Source organism: Lygodium microphyllum, chromosome 23 (assembly GCF_053477565.2).
Source record: "Lygodium microphyllum isolate KBCC chromosome 23, Lygodium_microphyllum_v1.1.10, whole genome shotgun sequence".
NCBI classification, from domain to species: domain Eukaryota; kingdom Viridiplantae; phylum Streptophyta; class Polypodiopsida; order Schizaeales; family Lygodiaceae; genus Lygodium; species Lygodium microphyllum.
The window spans coordinates 94121745-94141787 of record NC_141157.1 but is presented as its reverse complement, the minus strand read 5'-3'; the positions used below and the strand labels follow the sequence as shown (position 1 = coordinate 94141787).

General features: G+C 44.8%; 1 protein-coding gene across 2 annotated transcripts in view; it reads right to left on the bottom strand.

Annotated features, from left to right (window-relative positions):
- Positions 1–20043, bottom strand: part of LOC148016474 (uncharacterized) — a 75950-nt gene that overhangs the window by 44606 nt on the left and 11301 nt on the right. For both annotated transcript variants that reach the window (XM_087664610.1, XM_087664609.1), the window contains exon 2: positions 83–166. In XM_087664610.1, coding sequence (XP_087520736.1) covers positions 83–166 — 84 coding nt within the window. The remainder of the gene's footprint in view (positions 1–82; positions 167–20043) is intronic.

The following is a 20043-nucleotide window of genomic DNA, read 5'->3' as shown; positions in this document are numbered from 1 at the left end:
CAGCCAGAGAGCTGAAAACTGGCACTTGTACCTAGCCATAACAATCTTCATAAAGTAACTGACTATGAACATGTTTGCTTACAGTTGGTGCTGACAGCGTTGAGAAAGTGACCCCTCCAATAATTGAAGAATCAGAAATGATGAAAGTCTGCTTCAACTTTTGGAGCTGCTTGGCAGAACAAAGCACAAATAATTTTCATCTGGCCCAACTAGGTAATTTGCCAAGCTTTAGCACATTTTTCATTCATAAATAACCACCCAGCCAAAGAAAGACTTCCTCTATTGGACCTTCCTACAAATGCAGGAAGACACCCCTCCTTTATTCATTATGCAAGATCTTTTTTAATTCCTGGAACACCATCTTTTTTTTATATAGAAAGTTATCAGTAATGAGTTTGTCATAATCAACAATTCTATCATTAATACAGCAATAAACATAAGAGATAAAGATACAAGGCTGATGGTAGCCAAACAGCCACCAATGATCAGAGATCTATTGTTTTGGCCAGCATTTCACTGTTGCTCATTGCCTAACATTGTGCATACTACTGTGCTTGGGATCTGAACAATCTGTGCAGATTGTTGTCCATCAAGAGTGCCTAGCTGCTCGCATTTCAGCCTTTTTTGCCATCAAAATGTGCTATCGTGCATTATCTAATATGTGATGTATTTTTGACATGAATTCTGCTTTATACAAAGGATGTTTGAAGTGTGCTTATATAGTGTCTTTGATTATTTATGAAGTTGTTTATTGCAGGAGTTTACTAAAGACAAAATGAAGAGTGCATGATATATTAAGACCAATTGATGCTGCAAAATCATCACACGAAAACTGAAAGTCTAATGAGTAAAGATCCAAGAGCCATAATTTATGTTTGAAGGCTGAAGTACACATCATATTTATCATGAAAGAGCCAAGGCCCAAGCGGCAAGGTCAATTGTAGATACAAATGTTAAATATAAAGTCAAGACTTAAACAGTAAACTATCAAAACTATGCTGGCAGCTAAGTGCCGAAGGGCTGTTGGGCTCCTCCAAGATGTGTCCATGATAGCATCCTCATCTCCCATGGTCCACCTCACCGCTGCCCTCCACTACTGCCGCCTCAATTGCCTCCCCAGGGTCTCACACATGCCCTCATGTACATCCTCTTGCTTCATCTCCCACAAAGTGAAGGGATCACAGTCGCACTCTTTCAAAGCATACCCAAGTTCGCAACAAGGAAAACAGCATCATTGGCCTTCTGCAAACCAAGGCTGCTCCTCCTCTTGGAGGCAACGTCGCTATAAGATGTCAAAAGATGATGTACCAACAAAACAGTAGGGTTTTGGGGAGGAACACGGAGTGAACTCGGCAAACATGGAGAAGAGAAGAGAAGAGAGAAGAAACTTTGATGAATGGAATGATGAAGTTCTAAATCATGGAGTGAATGTGATACAAGGGAACAAGGGTGCCATAGCACAAGGAAGATGATGAAGACAGCCACGAACCACAAACCACAATGTCCTCCTGAAAGGGTGTGAGGACAATGGAGAGGCTCGAGAGAAGAGGTGATGGACTGAATGAATCAGCCATGAAGAATGAGTGAGAGAGTGGCCTATAAATAGGCAGAGTCTGTCTAGGATGGCGCCCCTTTTTGGGGCTGCAAACCCCAAACGCAAAACGCAAAAACGCATACTGCCCTAATCTAGGTAGATCCTCGAGATCCTAGGAATCAATAGGTGAGATGACCGCTGGAAGGAAGCCACCCCATCCAAGGGTAGAAGAAGAAGGTAAAAGGCCTCCACCAAGGTGTATGAAGGACTAAGCGGTGGGTGGGGACCCCTTGTGAAACTGGAGAAATAGGAGTCCCCCTCTGAAGTCGCAGTAGATGTAGATGTCCCCCTCGGAGGGCAAAGAAAGATCATCCCCCTCTCAATCCCCCTTTGGGGTAGATAGGAAATCCAAAAACTCATGGATCACGGACTCCAAAATGTCTGAGGATGAAGTAAGTGCTGCCAGTCGTACCAAAGAAGGTATCTGGGGTGGTGAAGAATGCCTAGAGTTGGCCTCTCGAACTTGAGTAGGCGAGGCTGAAGGGTGAGGCTAAGACTGAGCAATGAGTGGGCAACAATCGTTGCTTCTCAATGGAGCAGACCGAGAAGCTGAAGAAGAGGAAGGAGTCAAGCAACCACTATCTCTCGAAGGATCGGACTAACGAGAAGACAGTATCAAACAATCACTGTCTCTCAATGGAGCAGACTGCAAAACCGCGGGCCGTGGTAGCCACTATACCCGAAAATAGGTGGGAGAAGACTACCGCTGGCATTGCAACAATCTCCAGGAGGTCGTAACGCCAATTGATCCTCCATGTGCTCGAAAGGACTTAGTGCACATCGGATGCGTCTTATTGCCTTAAGCATAGTACTCTAATAGCCAATGCAGAACGATCTCTATGGCCCAGAAAGGAGAGGTGGCACAAGGAGTACCTGGTGGAAGACGCATATACTCCGGGGGGGTTGGGAGCAAAGATCAAAGTCGGAAATTATCGGTGGTGCGTCTGGTGATGCCACAGTAGGAGGACCTAGTAGTCTGGTCATCTGTAAAGAAGCCATGGGTACTAGTGTGCCTTGCTGAAGAAGGAAGAGATCAGCCAAGAACCATGAACTGCAATGTCTACCTCAAGGGCTAGAAGGGTAGTGGAAAGAGAGCTACCAGTGGGAGGAGGATGCGACCAACAGTAAGCGGTTGCAACCAATAGAAAAACGCAAGTGAGGAGAGAGAAAGACTAAAACGCAAGAAAAACCAGCAGTAGCAATCAACATGCCAAAATCAAGTCCGAACTGTGTGTGATAGGCTGGAAACAGGTGCTAGACTGTTGTAGACAGCAATGGCCAGCTTGTACCACAATGTCCTTTGCGTCCGGGGTGTGGGCAGCAAGCTGAAATACCTGAAATCTGCAAAAACGAGATTGTTTTCTGAATGGAGAGTGATCAGCAACAATTGCTTTGCTGTAAACAACTGCAAATTGCGGGTGGAAGGCTGGAAACAAGCGCCAAACTGTAGATGACAACAAGGGACAGCTGAGATTGCGATGTCCTCCGTGAAAGGGGTGTGGGCAGCAAGCTAAAAACACCTGAAACCTGCAAAAACGAGATTTTGATGCAACGGAAGAAGAAGAGAAGTGGATGCCGAACCCGCCACCGGTCTTTGCCGTCACTGGAGTGGAGGATCTTTGCCGCTCTTTGAGCAGAGATCCAGCTCTGATACCACATCAAAAGATAACGTACCAGCAAGACAATAGGGTATGTGCGGAGGAGCACGGAGTGAACTCAACAAACATGGAGAAGAGAAGAGAAGAGAGAAGAAACTCTGATGAATGGAATGATGAAGTTCTGAATCATGGAGTGAATGTGATACAAGGGAACAAGGGTGCCGTAGCACAAGGAAGATGATGAAGACAGCCACGAACCACGAACCACAATGTCCTCCTGAAGGGGTGTGAGGGCAGTGGAGAGACTGGAGAGAAGAGGTAACGAACTGAATGAATCAGCCATGAAGAATGAGTGAGAGAGTGGCCTATAAATAGGCAGAGTCAGTCTAGGATGGCGCCTCTTTTTGATGCTGCAAACCCTAAATGCAAAATGCAAAATGCAAAATGCAGAAATGCAAAAACGCAAACTGCGGGTGAGGGTGAAGGGTTTCTCAACATAAGAGCTCTACAATTGCTCCAAACAAGAGGAGCTAATAACCTGGCTCAAAATGCAACCTGCTAACCACAAACTCAAGGCCATCTACAATCAATGAACCACAGAAAGTTATGTAGGCTGCAACCTGGTCCCTCACTAAGCGTCTTATGTCAAGGTCAGTTACCATACACTCCACAATGCACCTCCAGTCATCATTGATCTCCATGTCAAAATACTTGAGGAGATTCTTTTGGACTACTCTGAGAACTCATGGTGAACAAACTGATGGTTGCGCACAAGGGTCACCATATCACTAGCTCCAATAATAGTCGACTTACCCATGAAAGCTTGTTGATATCCTTAAGCAGGTCATTCAAGCAATGAGCCATGCAAAGACAAACTGTAATAATGTGGTAGCAATGGCCCTCAACTGTAGCACCACCAACTCTACTCATTGGCTCACCATCTACCACAAATGCCACCACATTCTTTGACCCAACCATCTCAATATTGTCTATCCACTCATCGGCAAGTATATTGGCACTCTTGCCTGTGCCCAAAGTATCATGAGATGAAACTAAATACATCCCACCATAAGAGTACACTAGAAGTCCACAAATGGATTTCCTAGGACTCTCACTCCATCCATCTACATTCGAGGTTACTTCATGGCTGCCCATAGGACCTTCATGACCTCTGCAACTTGCTCAACCTTGCATCTCTCCCTCTCCAATAGCATAAGAAGCAAGGTCTCTCATCATAATAGTGTGTATGTGGTGCCATATTTCCCAATCTCCTTTAGTAAGGCCTTGGAACACTTTGATCTAATTGTACACATCTTCATATATACACACACAATAAGTTATAACATTAACACGAAATAGTGCAATAGTGCATACAAAGATCACATCATCATTGAAATTTGATCCCTTGATAGATAAACATTTATTATTTCAAAATTTTACCTTAAAATATCAAAGACAATTTGATGATGGTCAATAGATCTACAATTCCCTAGAACCTATATCCAACCGCTTTTTTTGCAATATTAAATAAAGCTTGCTAAAATTAAAGAATAATCAAATGCATAGGAGGTCGTCTAGCTTTTGAGCTAAAAAGTGCATTATAAACTGATTAGCTCTTTATTACAGCCCCAAAACTCAATTATTACCAAAGTTTCATTAAACATTGCATGTTCCTAGAGAGTGTCTATGTCTCATAAGCCAAACCCTAACTTGGGAGGATCCACACTTCTATAAATCGATAGGCTGCCCACCACTCAGCCTATTCTTGTTTGCAAATTGTTGGTGCTTGTCTCTGCTGTCCACACCCCATTCGTGAAGGATATCTCAGTTCAAGCTGTTATCTGCTACCATCTACTACTATCCACAGCTTGTGCCTGCAGCCCAGCCCCTCTCACCTTGCTGGTGACTGATTGCAGCCTGCTATCCACATCAGACAACCTGTGTTTGCTGCTGATCTTCCTGTTCCAGCCTGCATTCTCCACTGTGCAGCTGTCGCTGGGTGCTGATGTCATCATTCAGATCTGCATTTCCTGTTGAGCCCTGCCACATCATCATTGCACCTGTGTTTTGCTGCAGCAGCTGTCATCTACCCATTCTGGACTGTTTCCTACCTGTTGCTCGGTATTCATGTTGTTCAGCTTTATCCGGCACTAATCTAGACGCTGCCAGATCTGTGTTCGCTACTGTCAGTGTACTTTCAGAGGCTGTCTATTGTGTTTCAAGATCTGTCTCGATATGACATACTCCAACTCATACTCTCTGCTCCAGTCCTAGATGGTCCCAGATCTGTGTTGGCTACTGCCAGTGTACTTTCAGAGGCTATCTATTGTGTTTCAAGATCTCTCTCAATATGACATACTCCAACTCATACTCCTGGCATTACTTTAAGAGGCTATCTACTGTGTTTCAAGATCTGTCTCAATATGATATACTCCAACTCATACTCTCTGCTCCAGTCCTAGACACTCCCAAATCTGTGTTCGCTACTGCCAGTGTACTTTCAGAGGCTATCTGCTGTGTTTCAATATCTGTCTCAATATGACATACTCCAACTCATACTCTCTACTCCGGTTCTAGAGACACGGGAGTTCAAGGATCACTATTCACCTTTGCATAGTGTGTTTGCTGCATTGAGCATTGTATTTATTCACTATCATGTTCATTGTCTCTAACTTACCCTAACCCTATTGAGTTATTTTATCAATCTATACTTTGTTGCACAATTGTGTTTGTTATCTGTAGACAAATATTTATCTGCATGGTATCAGGGCTATGTACTCTCTAAAGACATTTAGGCCCTTGATTGGAAAGCTCATCATCAAAAACAAGATTTTTCAAAGGAAAGACAGCTTCGAATACTATTTCACTGCTTTAGTCTCCAAAATGTACTATGCCAAGAACCGAGCCTAAGTGAGGATCACAGCCCGGCCAGCAAGATTTTGACATAGTGAAGACACATCTGACTATTGATTCTAATATAAGTTATGAGGAAGATAGAATCCAGTTTATTGACTATGGAGCAAGTCTTGAAGAGGACTGATTTCTTATGTTAACACTAGAAGAGGTGCACATGTGAAAAAGTCCGTGAACTCTTCTGTAAGTTTTCCTTCTTCCTATTTTCCTTCGAATTTTGTTTCGCAAGGTCAATCTGAAGTTGGTGCATCATCATCATTTCAATTTCAAAATCATTCTTCTCCATTCACATCTAATTTTCGATTTTTTGAAAATGAATTTCCATTCACTCCTACATCTTCACCACAATTTCAAAACCCACCCATCCCACCCTTTTCTTCTATAATACCCACATCTACTTTTATACCATTTTACACATCACCAATCACCATTCTATAGGTCCAACCACACACCACACTGAGGGGATCTTCAAACATAAGCACATCCTATTTCCTTTAGGGCCTCTTCTTTTGCCCATCCACGTGGTGGAGGTGCACTAGTGGTGGGGGTTTATCCCCAACCCAGCCATCCATGGGGACCTATACGTACAGGTATCCCACCTACACGTCTCAAGCCCCACCCTATTCTCCTATCTTCTAGTTGACCACATAGTTTTCCACCATGACAATACCAAGTAGGATGGTTTTGGCATGTGGACCATCCAACACAAGTGAGCAACCTCCTTTGAGGCACATCTCTAGAGTCACCATCATAGTTGCACTAGTACCACGTACGAAAGCTTTCATACTACACCATACTTTAGGTATCATACCTTACATATTAGTACCATAAGGTACCAACTTAATGGATACATTTTTTCCTATTCAAATTGCACTTTGAAATGAGCTAAATGCTCTTTATGCTTATATGTTTCTCCCATGAGATCAGGTTATTTGAGAATCAAACAATTTCTCTCAACCTTCTCTCTCTCAAGCCCACACTCCTCTCATTTGTATGACCATTCATATATGATGTATCCACTTCCATCTATGTAGTTGTAAGTTGTAGGTAGCACTAGTACATGTTGCGCATGCAGCATGAGATTTTGGCATGTTACCCCTCAAGTATCCATCTTATATACTCTAATAGCATTGCTATTTAGACTTGAAACATCTATTCTATTATCTTCAGTCCAAAATAATCAAGTTTCTTTTTTTCGTACTAATATCATACCATATCTTATAAAATCTTAAGGTACCATTTAGTACTGTATTTTATCATACAGTATCGTATCATACCTTTCGTACCTAACAACTATGGTCACCATGCTAGGCACTTCGATGCCTCATGTAGCCCCTAATTATCCCCAATTTTATCCTATATCACACATCTATCCTTCTCTTCAAGCCATCCATCCATCCACATCAATCAAGTATACATTTATTTTAATGAGTCTAGTTTACCACTTGGTTTAATCTAATGCAACATGTCTTGTATTCCCAAGGCTTGTGGAAACTTGTTCAAGGGGAAGAATCCCAACCTGACCCCCGCTTGTTCTCATATGAGATAGTTCGCCCTTGGAAGGGCAAAAATGTCATAGCCACCATCAAGTTTATGCAAGATTTTATACCCAAATTTCACTCCCAACTATAACACTTTCCTTGCATCTAAGCATTGGGTACATCTTACCAAGCAATATGCAGCTCACAATCATATCCAGCACATCAATTTTGACCATGAGCTCCAAGAGTTTAGAATCATTGAAGGGGATGATTTGCATGTTAAGTTGACCGAGTATCAACCATTGCTCACTGAATTTGCCACCACTGGCTTACCCAAGTCAGTTGATGAGTATTTTTATTCCTCGAACAAACTGCCACAAAGATTTTTCAATTTTATCCAACAAGTCATCTGAGATCTCACAAGCCCAACTACCCACCTTCTATGAGTTTGAGTGTCAACTATTGCGTTACACTTGATCGTTCAATAAATTTCATAAGAATGTGAGAGTGCGCAGCGAAAGAGGCTGCATGCTGACTAAAGCATCCTAAAAACACACTGACAGAGCTCCTCTGTCTCCTGTCAGACTCTGACAGGAGCTCACAACCAGGAGATGACAGACTGAGACTGAATAAGAGCAGGCTAACACCCCCTCTCAACTCCTGGGAGAGTCTGAAGACCCAAGAACCGCATGTGATGAAGCAAAGAAGCCTGAGGCAACGGCTTCGTAAAGAGATCAGCTGCATTGGCCGCCGTAGGACAATAGACCACCACCAGCTCCGAATCCACGATCCGCTCTCGAACATAGTGATACTGAACCTCAATGTGTTTCGTACGAGCATGAAACACCGGGTTCTTGGCCAGAGCAAGAGCACTCTGGTTATCCACGCGCAGCTCCGTAGGTCCGGTCTGGAAAAAGCCAATCTCCGAGAGTAAGCGACGGAGCCAAACTGCCTCCATAGCGGTCGAACATAGGGCCCGATACTCAGCCTCTGTAGAAGAAAGTGCCACAGTAGGCTGCTTCTTGCTGCTCCAAGAGACAGCACCAGATCCAAGGGTGAAAGCATAACCTGTAGTGGATCGTCGCGAATCCACATCACCTGCCCAATCAGAATCACTCCATCCAGAAAGGGTAATCCCATCTCCATACATGATCCCAAAGGATCGAGTCCCCTGCAAATAGCGAAGAACCCGCAAGGCCGCCTGCCAGTGATCCTGGGTAGAAGTCTGCATAAAGGAAGACAATAAAGCCACCACAAAGGAGATATCCGGCCGAGTGTGAAGCAGCCAGATAAGAGAGCCGACAAGGCACCTGTAACGGGTGGGATCGGTAAGAGGAACTCCAGATGTCAAAAGCTTGGACTCAGGGTCCATAGGGCATGTGATAGGCCGACACTGAGCCATATCAAACTCCGAAAGAAGCTCGGAGATATACCTGTGCTGCGAGATAAAAATGCCCTGTGCCATCTGATAGATCTCCAGACCTAGAAAGAAGTGAAGGATCCCTAGATCCGTCATGTCAAACTCCTGCTGTAGAATGGACCGTGTATGCTCCACCTGCTGAGTGTCGCTCCCTGTAATGATAAGATCATCCACATACAAGATGAGGAACACCGAAAGAGAATCCACAACCCGTAAGTAGAGGTTGGGATCATAAGCGGAGCGCGCAAAACCACTCTGTAGAAAGAAGCGGTCAATCCGCTCGTACCAAGCACGAGGAGCCTGCTTTAGGCCATAAAGAGCCTTCCGCAGCCTGTAGACATGATCCTCCTTCCCCTGCACAAGAAAACCAGGAGGCTGTGAAACATAAATCTCCTCCTCAAGAACGCCATTCAGAAAAGCAGACTTGACGTCCATCTGATAGACAGGCCAACAGTGATGAGCAGCAAGAGCCAAAAGCACTCGGATGGTGGACATCCTAGCGGTAGGAGCAAAAGTCTCAAAGTAATCCAACCCTGCACGTTGGGCAAAACCCTTGGCAACAAGCCTAGCTTTATGCTTGTCCAAGGAGCCATCTGCAAGATATTTGGTCTTAAAGACCCATTTCACACCAATCACCTTCCGTTTCGCGGGACGCGGTACAAGCTCCCACGTATGGTTTCGCTCGATGGAGTCGAGCTCAGCCTGCATAGCCTGTCTCCAAATATCCTGTGCAAGAGTCTCCTCCACAGTGGAAGGCTCGGAATCCTGAAGAATCTGTGACATAAGAGCATAGTTCACACATAGTGAACTGTCCCGCTGGGCCTGTAAACGTGCTGATCGACGTGGACCTGAAGAAGAAGCACGAAAGTGAGTAACACCTGAATCCTGCATGAGCCAGCGATACCATAAAGGAATCCTGAGAGACTCCTTCTGTGAGGGAGACTGGGGGGTCTCCGGAACCTGTAAAGCACCCAAATCGGAGAGGGACTCCCCCTCACCGAGTGAAGGTACATCCTCCGCATCTGAAGAAGGCTGTATATCCCAAGAAGATCCCGAAGTGGCGGTAGAAGAGCTCGTAGAAGACGAAGGCACATCCACCAAAGGGGAAAGGGAAGCCGAAGGAGGAGGTATAGGGGGGGTGCTAAGGGTGATCCTGGAAGGAAATGAAGGGAGAGAAGGTGGGGGAGGGGGGGGGGGGTCCCGTCGATGAGGAAGAAACATCTGTAATAGAACCATCAATCGGATCCTCAGAGGCCGAAGCCTCATCAAAGATCACATCCCTGCTCACCTCAACCTGCCGAGTCGTCGGGTCATAGAGCCGATATCCCTTTGTGGTCGTACTATAACCAACGAAGATAAGCTTTCTCGACTTAGAGTCGAACTTCGTCTTCCTCTTCTTCTTGTCCACATGGACAAAAGCATCGCACCCAAAGATGCGAAAATGGGACACGGAAGGCTTCTTTCCAAAGAAAGCCTCATATGGAGTCATGTCCTGTAACGCCGAAGTCGGAGAGCGGTTGCGTATATGCACCGCTGTAGCCACCGCCTCACCCCAAAGGAAATGAGGAAGACTCCTATGCTCCAGCATAGATCGGGCCATCTCAATCATGGTCCGATTCGCACGCTCCACCACACCATTCTCTGATGGTGTGTTCGGATGGGAATACTCCACCCGAATACCATGATCCCTGCAAAACTGAGAGAAAAGGTGAGAAGTGAACTCTCCACCGTGATCAGCTCGAACACCACGGACCTTGGAAGTTGTTTGGGTCTCCACAAACACCTGCCACTCACAGAAACGGGAGTACGCCTCGCTCTTGTACTCCAAGAAATAAGGCCACACATAACGACTAAAGTCGTCCACAATCAGCATCAAATACTTGGCCTTCCCAAGGGAGGCCGTGCCCATAGGTCCGCAAAGGTCGGTATGAACCAACTCAAGCGGAGAAGTAGCCCTCCTAGAAGCAACCTGCGGGTGAGGCTGCCGGTGCTGCTTGCCCCTCAAGCAGCTAGGGCACAAAGTGTGAAGGGGAGGGAAATCAAGAAGTCCCTCCACCATCTTCCTCCTAGAAGCCCGGCGAAGAGAATCGAGGTTCAAATGACCATACCGAGCACGCCAGAGCAGCCCAAGCTCATGGGAAGTCCACGCAGCCAAGGCTATGAGCGTATAAAGCCCACCCTCCTGTGTACCTGTCCAAAGAGAATCACCTGTAGAAGCATCCTCCACTGTGACTGCATCCTGAGTAAAAATGACTCGGGTACCTAACTGAGTAAGACCATGCACCGATAATAGGTTAAAGCCCAAATCAGGCACATAAAGAACTTTGGCGGAGGAAGACCGTCTGTCAGAAAACATAGGTAAAGTCCCCACTCCATGAACAGGAACTGTAGAATTGTCACCAATGGTGACTGTACCCCCTCTGGAACGAAGATCCTGAAGCCAATCCTGACGGAAGGTCATATGTGAAGATGCTCCACTGTCGACGAGCCAAGGCTTCTCCTGTGTGGTAGAAGCTAGGGCAGTGTCTTCCTCAACAAAGAGATGCACAAACGCAGATTCTGTTGTGGCTGGGGCCGCCTTCGAGTCCTTCTCCTTAGGCTTCAAATGGGGATACTTCTGCCAACACTTCTCCTCGGGATGAGTGCCCTTCCCACAATGGGGACACTTGGGCTTCTTCTCCTTCGCATCCTTCTTATCTTCCTCCTTCTTGTCCTTGGACTTCTCCTGCTTTTGTTTCTTCTTCTTGCCACCACCTGTGGCAACCGTAAATGCCTTGGTGGAGCCACTGGCTCCCACCTCTTTGAGTCGCTCGTCATGCTCCAAGACAAGCGGGGAAAGCTCCTCCCATAGGAGAGTCTCACGGGTTCTCGTAGTGATGAGGCTGGTGTAGAAGACATCATAACAGGGTGATGGCAGCTGAGTCAACAGAATCATCGCCATATCCTCAGACGATATCAGACGACCAAGAGAGGCTAGCTCGCCTCGCATATCCTCCATCTTCGTGATGGAAGAACCATCAAAACTGAGCATCCGCAACTTCTTCTCCAGGGAAATCTTGTGGGCAAATGTCTTGTGCTGATACAAAGATGCAAGCTTTGTCCATACTTCCGCCGCGGTCTTTAACCTGTGAACATGTACAAGAACAGAATCATGGAGACTCATAAAAAGAAAGGAATGGGCTCGTGAGTTGAGCCTATCCCATAAGGCTGCACGGTCCATAGAGGTGCCATCGGACGAATCCAGGAGGGGTCGGTCGATGGGCGAAGAAACAAGCTCCCATAGATCAAAGGTATCAAGGATGCAAGCCACCTTGCATGACCATAGGGAGTAGTTGGAACCATCCAACTTGTCTTCCTTCGGAAAGGAAGGGAGAATCGGCACCTGGATAGAGGGAATCAAGGAAGGCATCCGCACAGTTGATGCAGTCTTCACTGAAGAAACCTTAGCAGTAGATGGAACCCTCTGAGATGCATGGACTGAAGAAGGACGAGTGCGAGGAGGGTCTTCCCGATGTCGAACTTCACGATAGTCCCACCTCCGCTCAGAGGAATGATGAGAAAGAAGCTCATCCTCTGAGTCTTCAAAGCTTGAAAACTAGTAAGACATCTTCCAATCTGCAAAATACCAAAGAAAGTTGTGCCACTGACAAAATAGGACCAACAATGTGGTCACCAACCACCAAGATGCAGGCAGAGAGTGCCTACAAACACCTGGATCTGCAAAACACAAATAGATCTGATGTCGAACACCAGAATAGAGACCACCAGCACCGGGAATAAGCCCAGACAGAGGTCGCCTGCAGGATAGGAGCAGCCGGGGAAGAAGCGACCTGCAAAACAGCAAAACACAAGCTGTAGGAGGGTCGCCCTGTAGCAGAAGAGGTCGCCAGGCAGCAAACACAGGGTTGCTGCGTCACTGGATGACGTGGCAGCCCCTGTGTACAGCAAACGCAGGCTGTACAGCCTTTTGATGCAGTCGCCTGGCTGGGATGGACCTGTTGGCAGCCGCCTGAAGGAATCGCCTGGCTGTTGTGGAACTGTGGGCAGCAGCAGTAAGGTATTTCTCTCGTCCTCCGTGTTCTCAATCAGGCGATGATACCATGTGAGAGTGCGCAACGAAAGAAGAACACGAACACAGAGGAGAGGAGAGAGGAAGCAGAGAATGAAGGAAGAAAGTCTGCACTGACTGAGATGAATGCTGAATACACTGGAATGGACAGAACAGTCCCTGCACGCAGCCCGGGGCGTCAGTGAGGGAACCAGGACAGACTGGAAGCAGAGGCAGCACCAATGCCGGAGACAGAGACGGAGGGAGCAGTGCTGTACCTGCAGAGCATGAATGCTGGACTGACTGGGGGGGCAGCTATAAATAGCCCCCAGCCAGAAAACTGGCCAACCAGCTAAACTGGCCGACCTGGCCAGATCTGGCCGATTATGGCCAGATCTGGTCCGACTGACCAGAACTGGTCCGACTGACCAGGACTGGTCCGACTGCCCAAAATAATGGGCAGTCACCCCAAAAACAGCCCAGATCTGGGCTGTAAAATGCCCAAGGCTGCATGCTGACTAAAGCATCCTAAAAACACACTGATAGAGCTCCTCTGTCTCCTGTCAGACTCTGACAGGAGCTCACAACCAGGAGATGACAGACTGAGACTGAATAAGAGCAGGCTAACAAAGAAATCCCAATATTTAGAGGTGACCTTGACTTCCCAAAAGGTGAAGCAAGGTGGTGGAAAGGACCACACCAAGACTAAGACAAGTGCAATGAGAAGCAAAGTAACTCCCCTCCAAGATTAAAACCGAATTGGCGAAATGTCCCTAAAAAGAATGGGTACCATCAACATTTTTTATGACAACTTACAAGTGTGGCTAAAAGGCCAAGGGTAGTCCACCACTCAAGACTCGACCCATTCACCACGTAGGAACTCCAGCACATCAAGCAAAGGTCCCCACCGCCACAGCTGAGAGGGGAGCATCCTCCATCCCAGCAAGGTAGACTTGCTAGTCACATGGCATCTCGACCATCTGTCCCTGCTTCACCCAAGGGGTTATCTAATCGGTCCGCCAATGCCACTATTCTAGAGTTTGGTTCTCATGTACTCCTTGTCTCCCTTCAAGATAAACTTGCTGAGTCATCTTCTATTTTTGAGTTGCTCTCCACATCTAGTATTCAACCAAAGCCAACTTTCCCTAGAGATCCTCCAATCCCATGAATTGTGGAGCCTTCCTCAAGTTCAAATGTCGATGACACAAACAATAAAACTCCCACCTGCATATCTATTGATTCCTACAAGGCACACTCTAGTTTACCTTCTCCCTTCTGCTACACATTCCTACTCTTAGTTTCCTACATCTTTAGAGTGATTTTCTTTTGGTAGTGGGACCATCTCAAAACCCAACATATTGCATGCACAAGTACTTTTTTAAAGTTGAGATATGTGTATTTTATGATCTTATGTAGTATTTTTGCTCCTAACTTGTCTCTTGCAAGTTGCCACTCACCCTTGCAGTACCTAACGCTTGATTGGAGCGAAGACTTGGATCATTTAGCACTCCTTATCTTGGTTGCCATTCCTTAATGGGGCTTCACACTCTGGACCAACAAGGAGTCTTCTACTCCCGTGGCTAAGTTCTTGCCTCTCTTAAGGCAACCTTGAAGGCCATTATTTCACAAGTTTTCAACTCGACATACATCTCACTCTTCTTCTTTGGGTGCTTCTCCTTCCCCCCATCAACATCAACATCCTGGGGAGAGAGGGAGGTGCTTCCTTCTCCTTCCCCCGTCCAATGGTGAGAGCCTAGAGAAGGCGGTGTTCTTTCCTTGGTGTTTACAAGATTTACAAGATTTGGGTTATTTCTTCAGAGACATTATTATTGTACTTTATATCATTATTCATATCATCAAGATGATTATGATTGTAAAAAGAGCATTTGCGACAGGATAATTCTTCTACAAGAGCACTATCCAAGTGGCATCATTGCATCGTATCTTGCATTATGCATTGGCATTCTATTCTTATAAACATGCAACTGTGCAAATTTATCCCTTTTAGGTGAGAGAGTGATCGACTCTATACCAAGCAATTCACATGGCGATCTGCTTGGGTAGTCTCTCTTATCAACTTCTACACATATCCCCCAAATTTTTTCTCTTCACCAACACCCACACGTGGTTGGGATAGCTTGTCTATTTTGTGATGTGTTGGATTTGACCATCCCTTCTCGTTTCCCCAAGGGGGCACAGATGCTTGATAGGATGCAACCAATTACTCCAAGAAAAACACACACACGCACACACACAAAGAAAAGAACAAAAAAACAAAGTCATAGTCACAAGTGACAAGGAATGTGGGCCGGAACGGCATTAAAAATTTCAAAATATATTTAGAGTATGAATGGACAGATTTGTCACTCATTTGGTTAAGGTTGATGAGAGCAACTAAGCACACCACATTGGGAACAAGTCTAGGCTCATTCAAGGGCAAGGCACATGGGAATTACATATCGAAAGGGGCACCAACCTTTGGGGCCTATTGTGTGTTGTCCACCATACAAGAGCATTTTAGCTCTCCCGTTCAGTGAGTCTTTTGTGTATTTGCTGATTTATTTCATGTATGCAAGTAATTAGTTTATGATTACTGCCCTTTAGATTATTTCTGAAGGCTGGTTTCAATCTCTTCTTGTTGCGTTGCACTAACTCTATATGATGGCCGATTCAATGTAGTACCACCTAGCACTAGATCAATGGAATGATGCTCGTACCTCTTGGGTGTGAGTTCTCCATACAAAGACTCGAGAAACGCTCTTTGTACAGCTACAAGAAATCAATCTTGTACTTATCCAGCTTAGACGACTTGATCTCAAATTCATTATCACTCTTATCCCCAACAAAAACCAAGTACCCAATACGATATTTTTTCACTAATTTAGTAATGGTCAAAGTTGATGTAAGAGCAACTGATTCTTCCTTAATCTTTACATTCAAAACATGAGGCTTTTCTTGATGCTGTAAAGTATTCTTCTTGTCCACACCATGAACCAACCCTATGGTACCAAGGCACACCCAACAAGACATCACAACCCTCTACAAGCATGATATAGAGCTCCTTGTTATCCACATAGCTTAGAAAATGGATTTTCAGTTTCCCAATGATAAGTGCCACAAGTTCACCATGACCAAAGAAAGCCAATCCTGCCCCACCCATCGGCTCTATCTCCTCTAGACAGATGTGTGAGAGTGCGAAGATGATCAAAAACATGAAAGAAAAATCATGAACACTGACAAAAAGAAAGAACACATAAACACAAGAAACATAGAATGAACATGCAACAAAATCCATGAAAACAGCCTTCCCCTAAAAGAACAGGTTGTAAATCCTTGATTCACGAATGATATCAGGGAGCACATGTTACATGAATAAATGAATTCAGCACATTACCAACTCAATAGAAATCCAAGTTCCAACAATGGACATTGATTAGCCCCAAACCTTGGTGCCCCTTGTGGCATTTCCTTTTAATTTATTCCAAAATTTGATGAGTTACAATAGAGAAAAGCCAAACCTTTGAAAGCAAGAGACCAAGCTAAGATCTCAAAGCCTCTTCCAAATTCATCATCTAAAATCACCTTCAATTCCAGCAAATCAAGACTCAAACCTTGACAAATCTAGAAGAACTTGTTGTCGATTATGATGAGTAACCTTAATAATCAATTTTCCCTTCGATTTGAGAGCTCCGCCCTTGGAGGAGCTAAATTGAGTCTTCTACTGCTGCATCCAATTCATCCCTATTGTAGAACACAAAATATCTCCCAATTTTCTGTCACTTTAGTGATCTACAACAGCAAACCCTTGTACATGACTGAGATATGCATACACACATCCCAAGGCAGACATGCAAACCTCGATCCTTGCTGGTTGCAGACCCAAGGACAACAAACCTCAACTGAAACACTTCAGGTCCAGAATTGAGACTCCAACAGGCATGGGAGAGAGAGAGAAAACTACTACAAGAGAGAGATTTCAGGTGTTTCTGCCCCAAAACAGTACGCAGCAACTGTTGCCTGCCCCAAAAAAAGGATCAGCAGCAGTCGCCTGCCCTAAAGGAGTGTCCAACAACCATCATCTACCCTAGATGCTCATACCCCTGCTGTCAACTGCTCCCAAACTACCCTCCTTAACCTTTCCAGCCCTGTGTGGCCTTATCGAGGGCAATCATGTTGCAGTCAGCCCCTGACACTTGGCAGACCTGCCCATGCGGTCTCAGCAGCCACACTAAATTTTCAGCCAGTTTTTAATTTCAGCAAAGGAAAAATAATTGGCCTTGGCCAAGTTTTGGCCACTACCCAACCTAAAATTTGAATTCCTAACCTCTTTAAATTTGAAAGTGTTTGAAACTTGCCACTCCCCACAAACCATAGCCCAGGACATTAAATATTTTAATTCTCTAACCCCTTTGACACTGAAAGTCATTCCCAAGGAGCTATTCAATGTCTCTCGCCCAAATCTACTCCACATACCCACTAGCATTTTTCCTCAACTTTTGCCGATGTTCCTCGTAAAGAAATACTCGTCTATAGAGAGAAACACAATTGTTTAACAAAGCTCAAACTAATAAAAGAACTTAGTAGGGTTAGGGTAACTCAAAGACAATGAACACTAAAGATGAATGAATGAATAATGAAAAAATACAATGCTCAATGCAGCAAACACACTATGCAAGATGAATACTGAACCTCGAACTCCCATGTCTCTAGAACCAAGGCAAAGAGTAAGAGTTGGCAAGTGTGTTATACTCTGATGCATCCCCAAACACAGCAGACAGCCTCCAAATGTGGATGTCAGTAGCAAACGCAGATCTAGGAGTGTCTAGATCACTATCAAACAAAGTTGGACAGCATGAACAATGGGAACCAGGCAAAAGTCTGTCCAGAATAGGCACGCAATAGCCGCTGTAGCAAAATGCAGCTGCTTTGATGATGTGGCAGCTTGTATGACCAGGCTGATCGGTAAACACAAGCAAATTTGATGACATCAGCAGTGCTAGCAACAGCAGATCAGGGGCAAATGCAGACTGAAAGCAAACAGCAGCTACCAGCAATACACACAAGCTGCCGGGCGATGGCAGCAAGCTGAGAACATTTGCCAGCAAGTAGAGAGACTAGGAGGCACCAGCTATGGACAGTAGTAGACAGCGGCATATCCTTTGTAGATGGGTTATGGACTGCAGATATAGGTGCCAGCAATTTGCAAAATAGGATTAAGGCTGAGTGGTGGGCCTATCTATTTATAGAAGTGTGGATACTTCCAAATTAGGTTTGGCTTATAAGACACAAGCACTCTCTAGGAATGCACACCATTTAATGAAACTTTTGGTAATAATTGAGTCTTGGGACTGTAATAAAGAGCTAATCAGTTTATAATGCATTTTTAGCTCAAGTTTAAACAACCCTTCTCAAGCCCAAAACTAGAACTAGGAAGGGACTGTCAAGATAGCTCAAGCCCACAATTTCCTAAGGTGTCCCACCCCAAAGCAACTAGGGCATCAAGCAAAGGATGCTTGTTGACTACCCAAATGACCCATCAAGACTACAGAGGTAATGGTTGTCTTACCAAGGGAACCCAAAGGGTCACCCTAATGAGGCCAAGGCATCCAACAAAGGGTGCTTGTTGGCTGCCAGTGACCTATTAGGACCTACAAAGGCAGATAGAACCACTTTGAACTTTTCTTTTTGTATGTTGTGTTTTTTTTTTTTTAGTAATTGGTTGCAGCCTAACAAGCATCTATGCCCCTGGGGGAAATGAAAACGGATGGTCTAATCCAACACACCACAAAACAAACAATCTATTCTAACCACCCATGGATGTTGGTAAAGAAGGAAAAGTACAAGAGGTATGTGTGTAGAGCTAACATAGAGATTGCCCAAGAGATTGCCATGTGAACTACTATGAATATGGTGGATCCACGAGTGATCAGTCCCTAACCGAAAAGGGGTAATGTGCATAGATGCATGTTTACAAGAACAAAATGCCAATGCATGGGATAATACAAAGGACAATGCAACATGTCATGTGTCATGAGGACGTGAAAATTTGATGCTTTGCTTATGTTTAATTGACATTTGATTAAAGGATTAATCAAATGTGCAATTAAAAGATACACATGTGAGGTGCAAGCTACTTTTTTTACAATTGAAGGCCCAAGGACCCTGTGAAAAAGATGGGTGTCAAAGGCAAAAGTTGTAACAAGTTACACTTGTTAGATTCTAGGTGAATTTTGGTGTCAGTTTGTCCCTAGGACCCATTAATTGGCCACTAAGTGTCAGTGGTGACACTAGGGACTAGGCATTAATTAATGAATTAATGCTTGTTCAAGGGTCAATTAATGCATGGGACCACTTTGGGTTGCAAATGGCCTAGCCAATTAATTTTTGGATGGGCAAAGAAAATTTTCTGGGCATGGATTAAGGGCTGAATTAATTTTTAGAATTAATTAATTTTGAAAATTAATTAAATGACTGGAAATTGCTGAAAATGGATTAAGAAAGCTACCACTTGGCAAAACGTTTCCATGCAAGTGGGAAAAAGGCTAAATAGGGCTGAAGAGAGAGGGAAATCTCGTTTTTTCATTTTGGAGCTGTTGGAAAGAAGTGTTGGACTGTTGTTGCCAGCTTTTGGGGCCATTTCCCAACCATTGGAGACCATTTTGGTGATGGAGATTGCATATTCTTGACCTTGGGAAGCTGGCAATTGCTGTTGATGTACTTTCTCCTGAAGATCACAGCCTCTAATGCTCCTATTGTTGTTGGTGCATCCGTTTGGGGCTGGTACAAATCTCAGAATTTTCTCTCTCTACAGCATTCTCTTATCTCCTTCAGCCTATGCTCAGTCATTCTCAGCAATTCTTAGCCATTCGAAGGAGATCTCAATCATTTTTGGTGGGCTGATTTGTAATTTCAGCAGTAAACCCTAATTTACAGCAGAAATTAGGGTTTAGCAGCCACCTTGGGATCCGTGCCACAAATTGAAAGCTCAA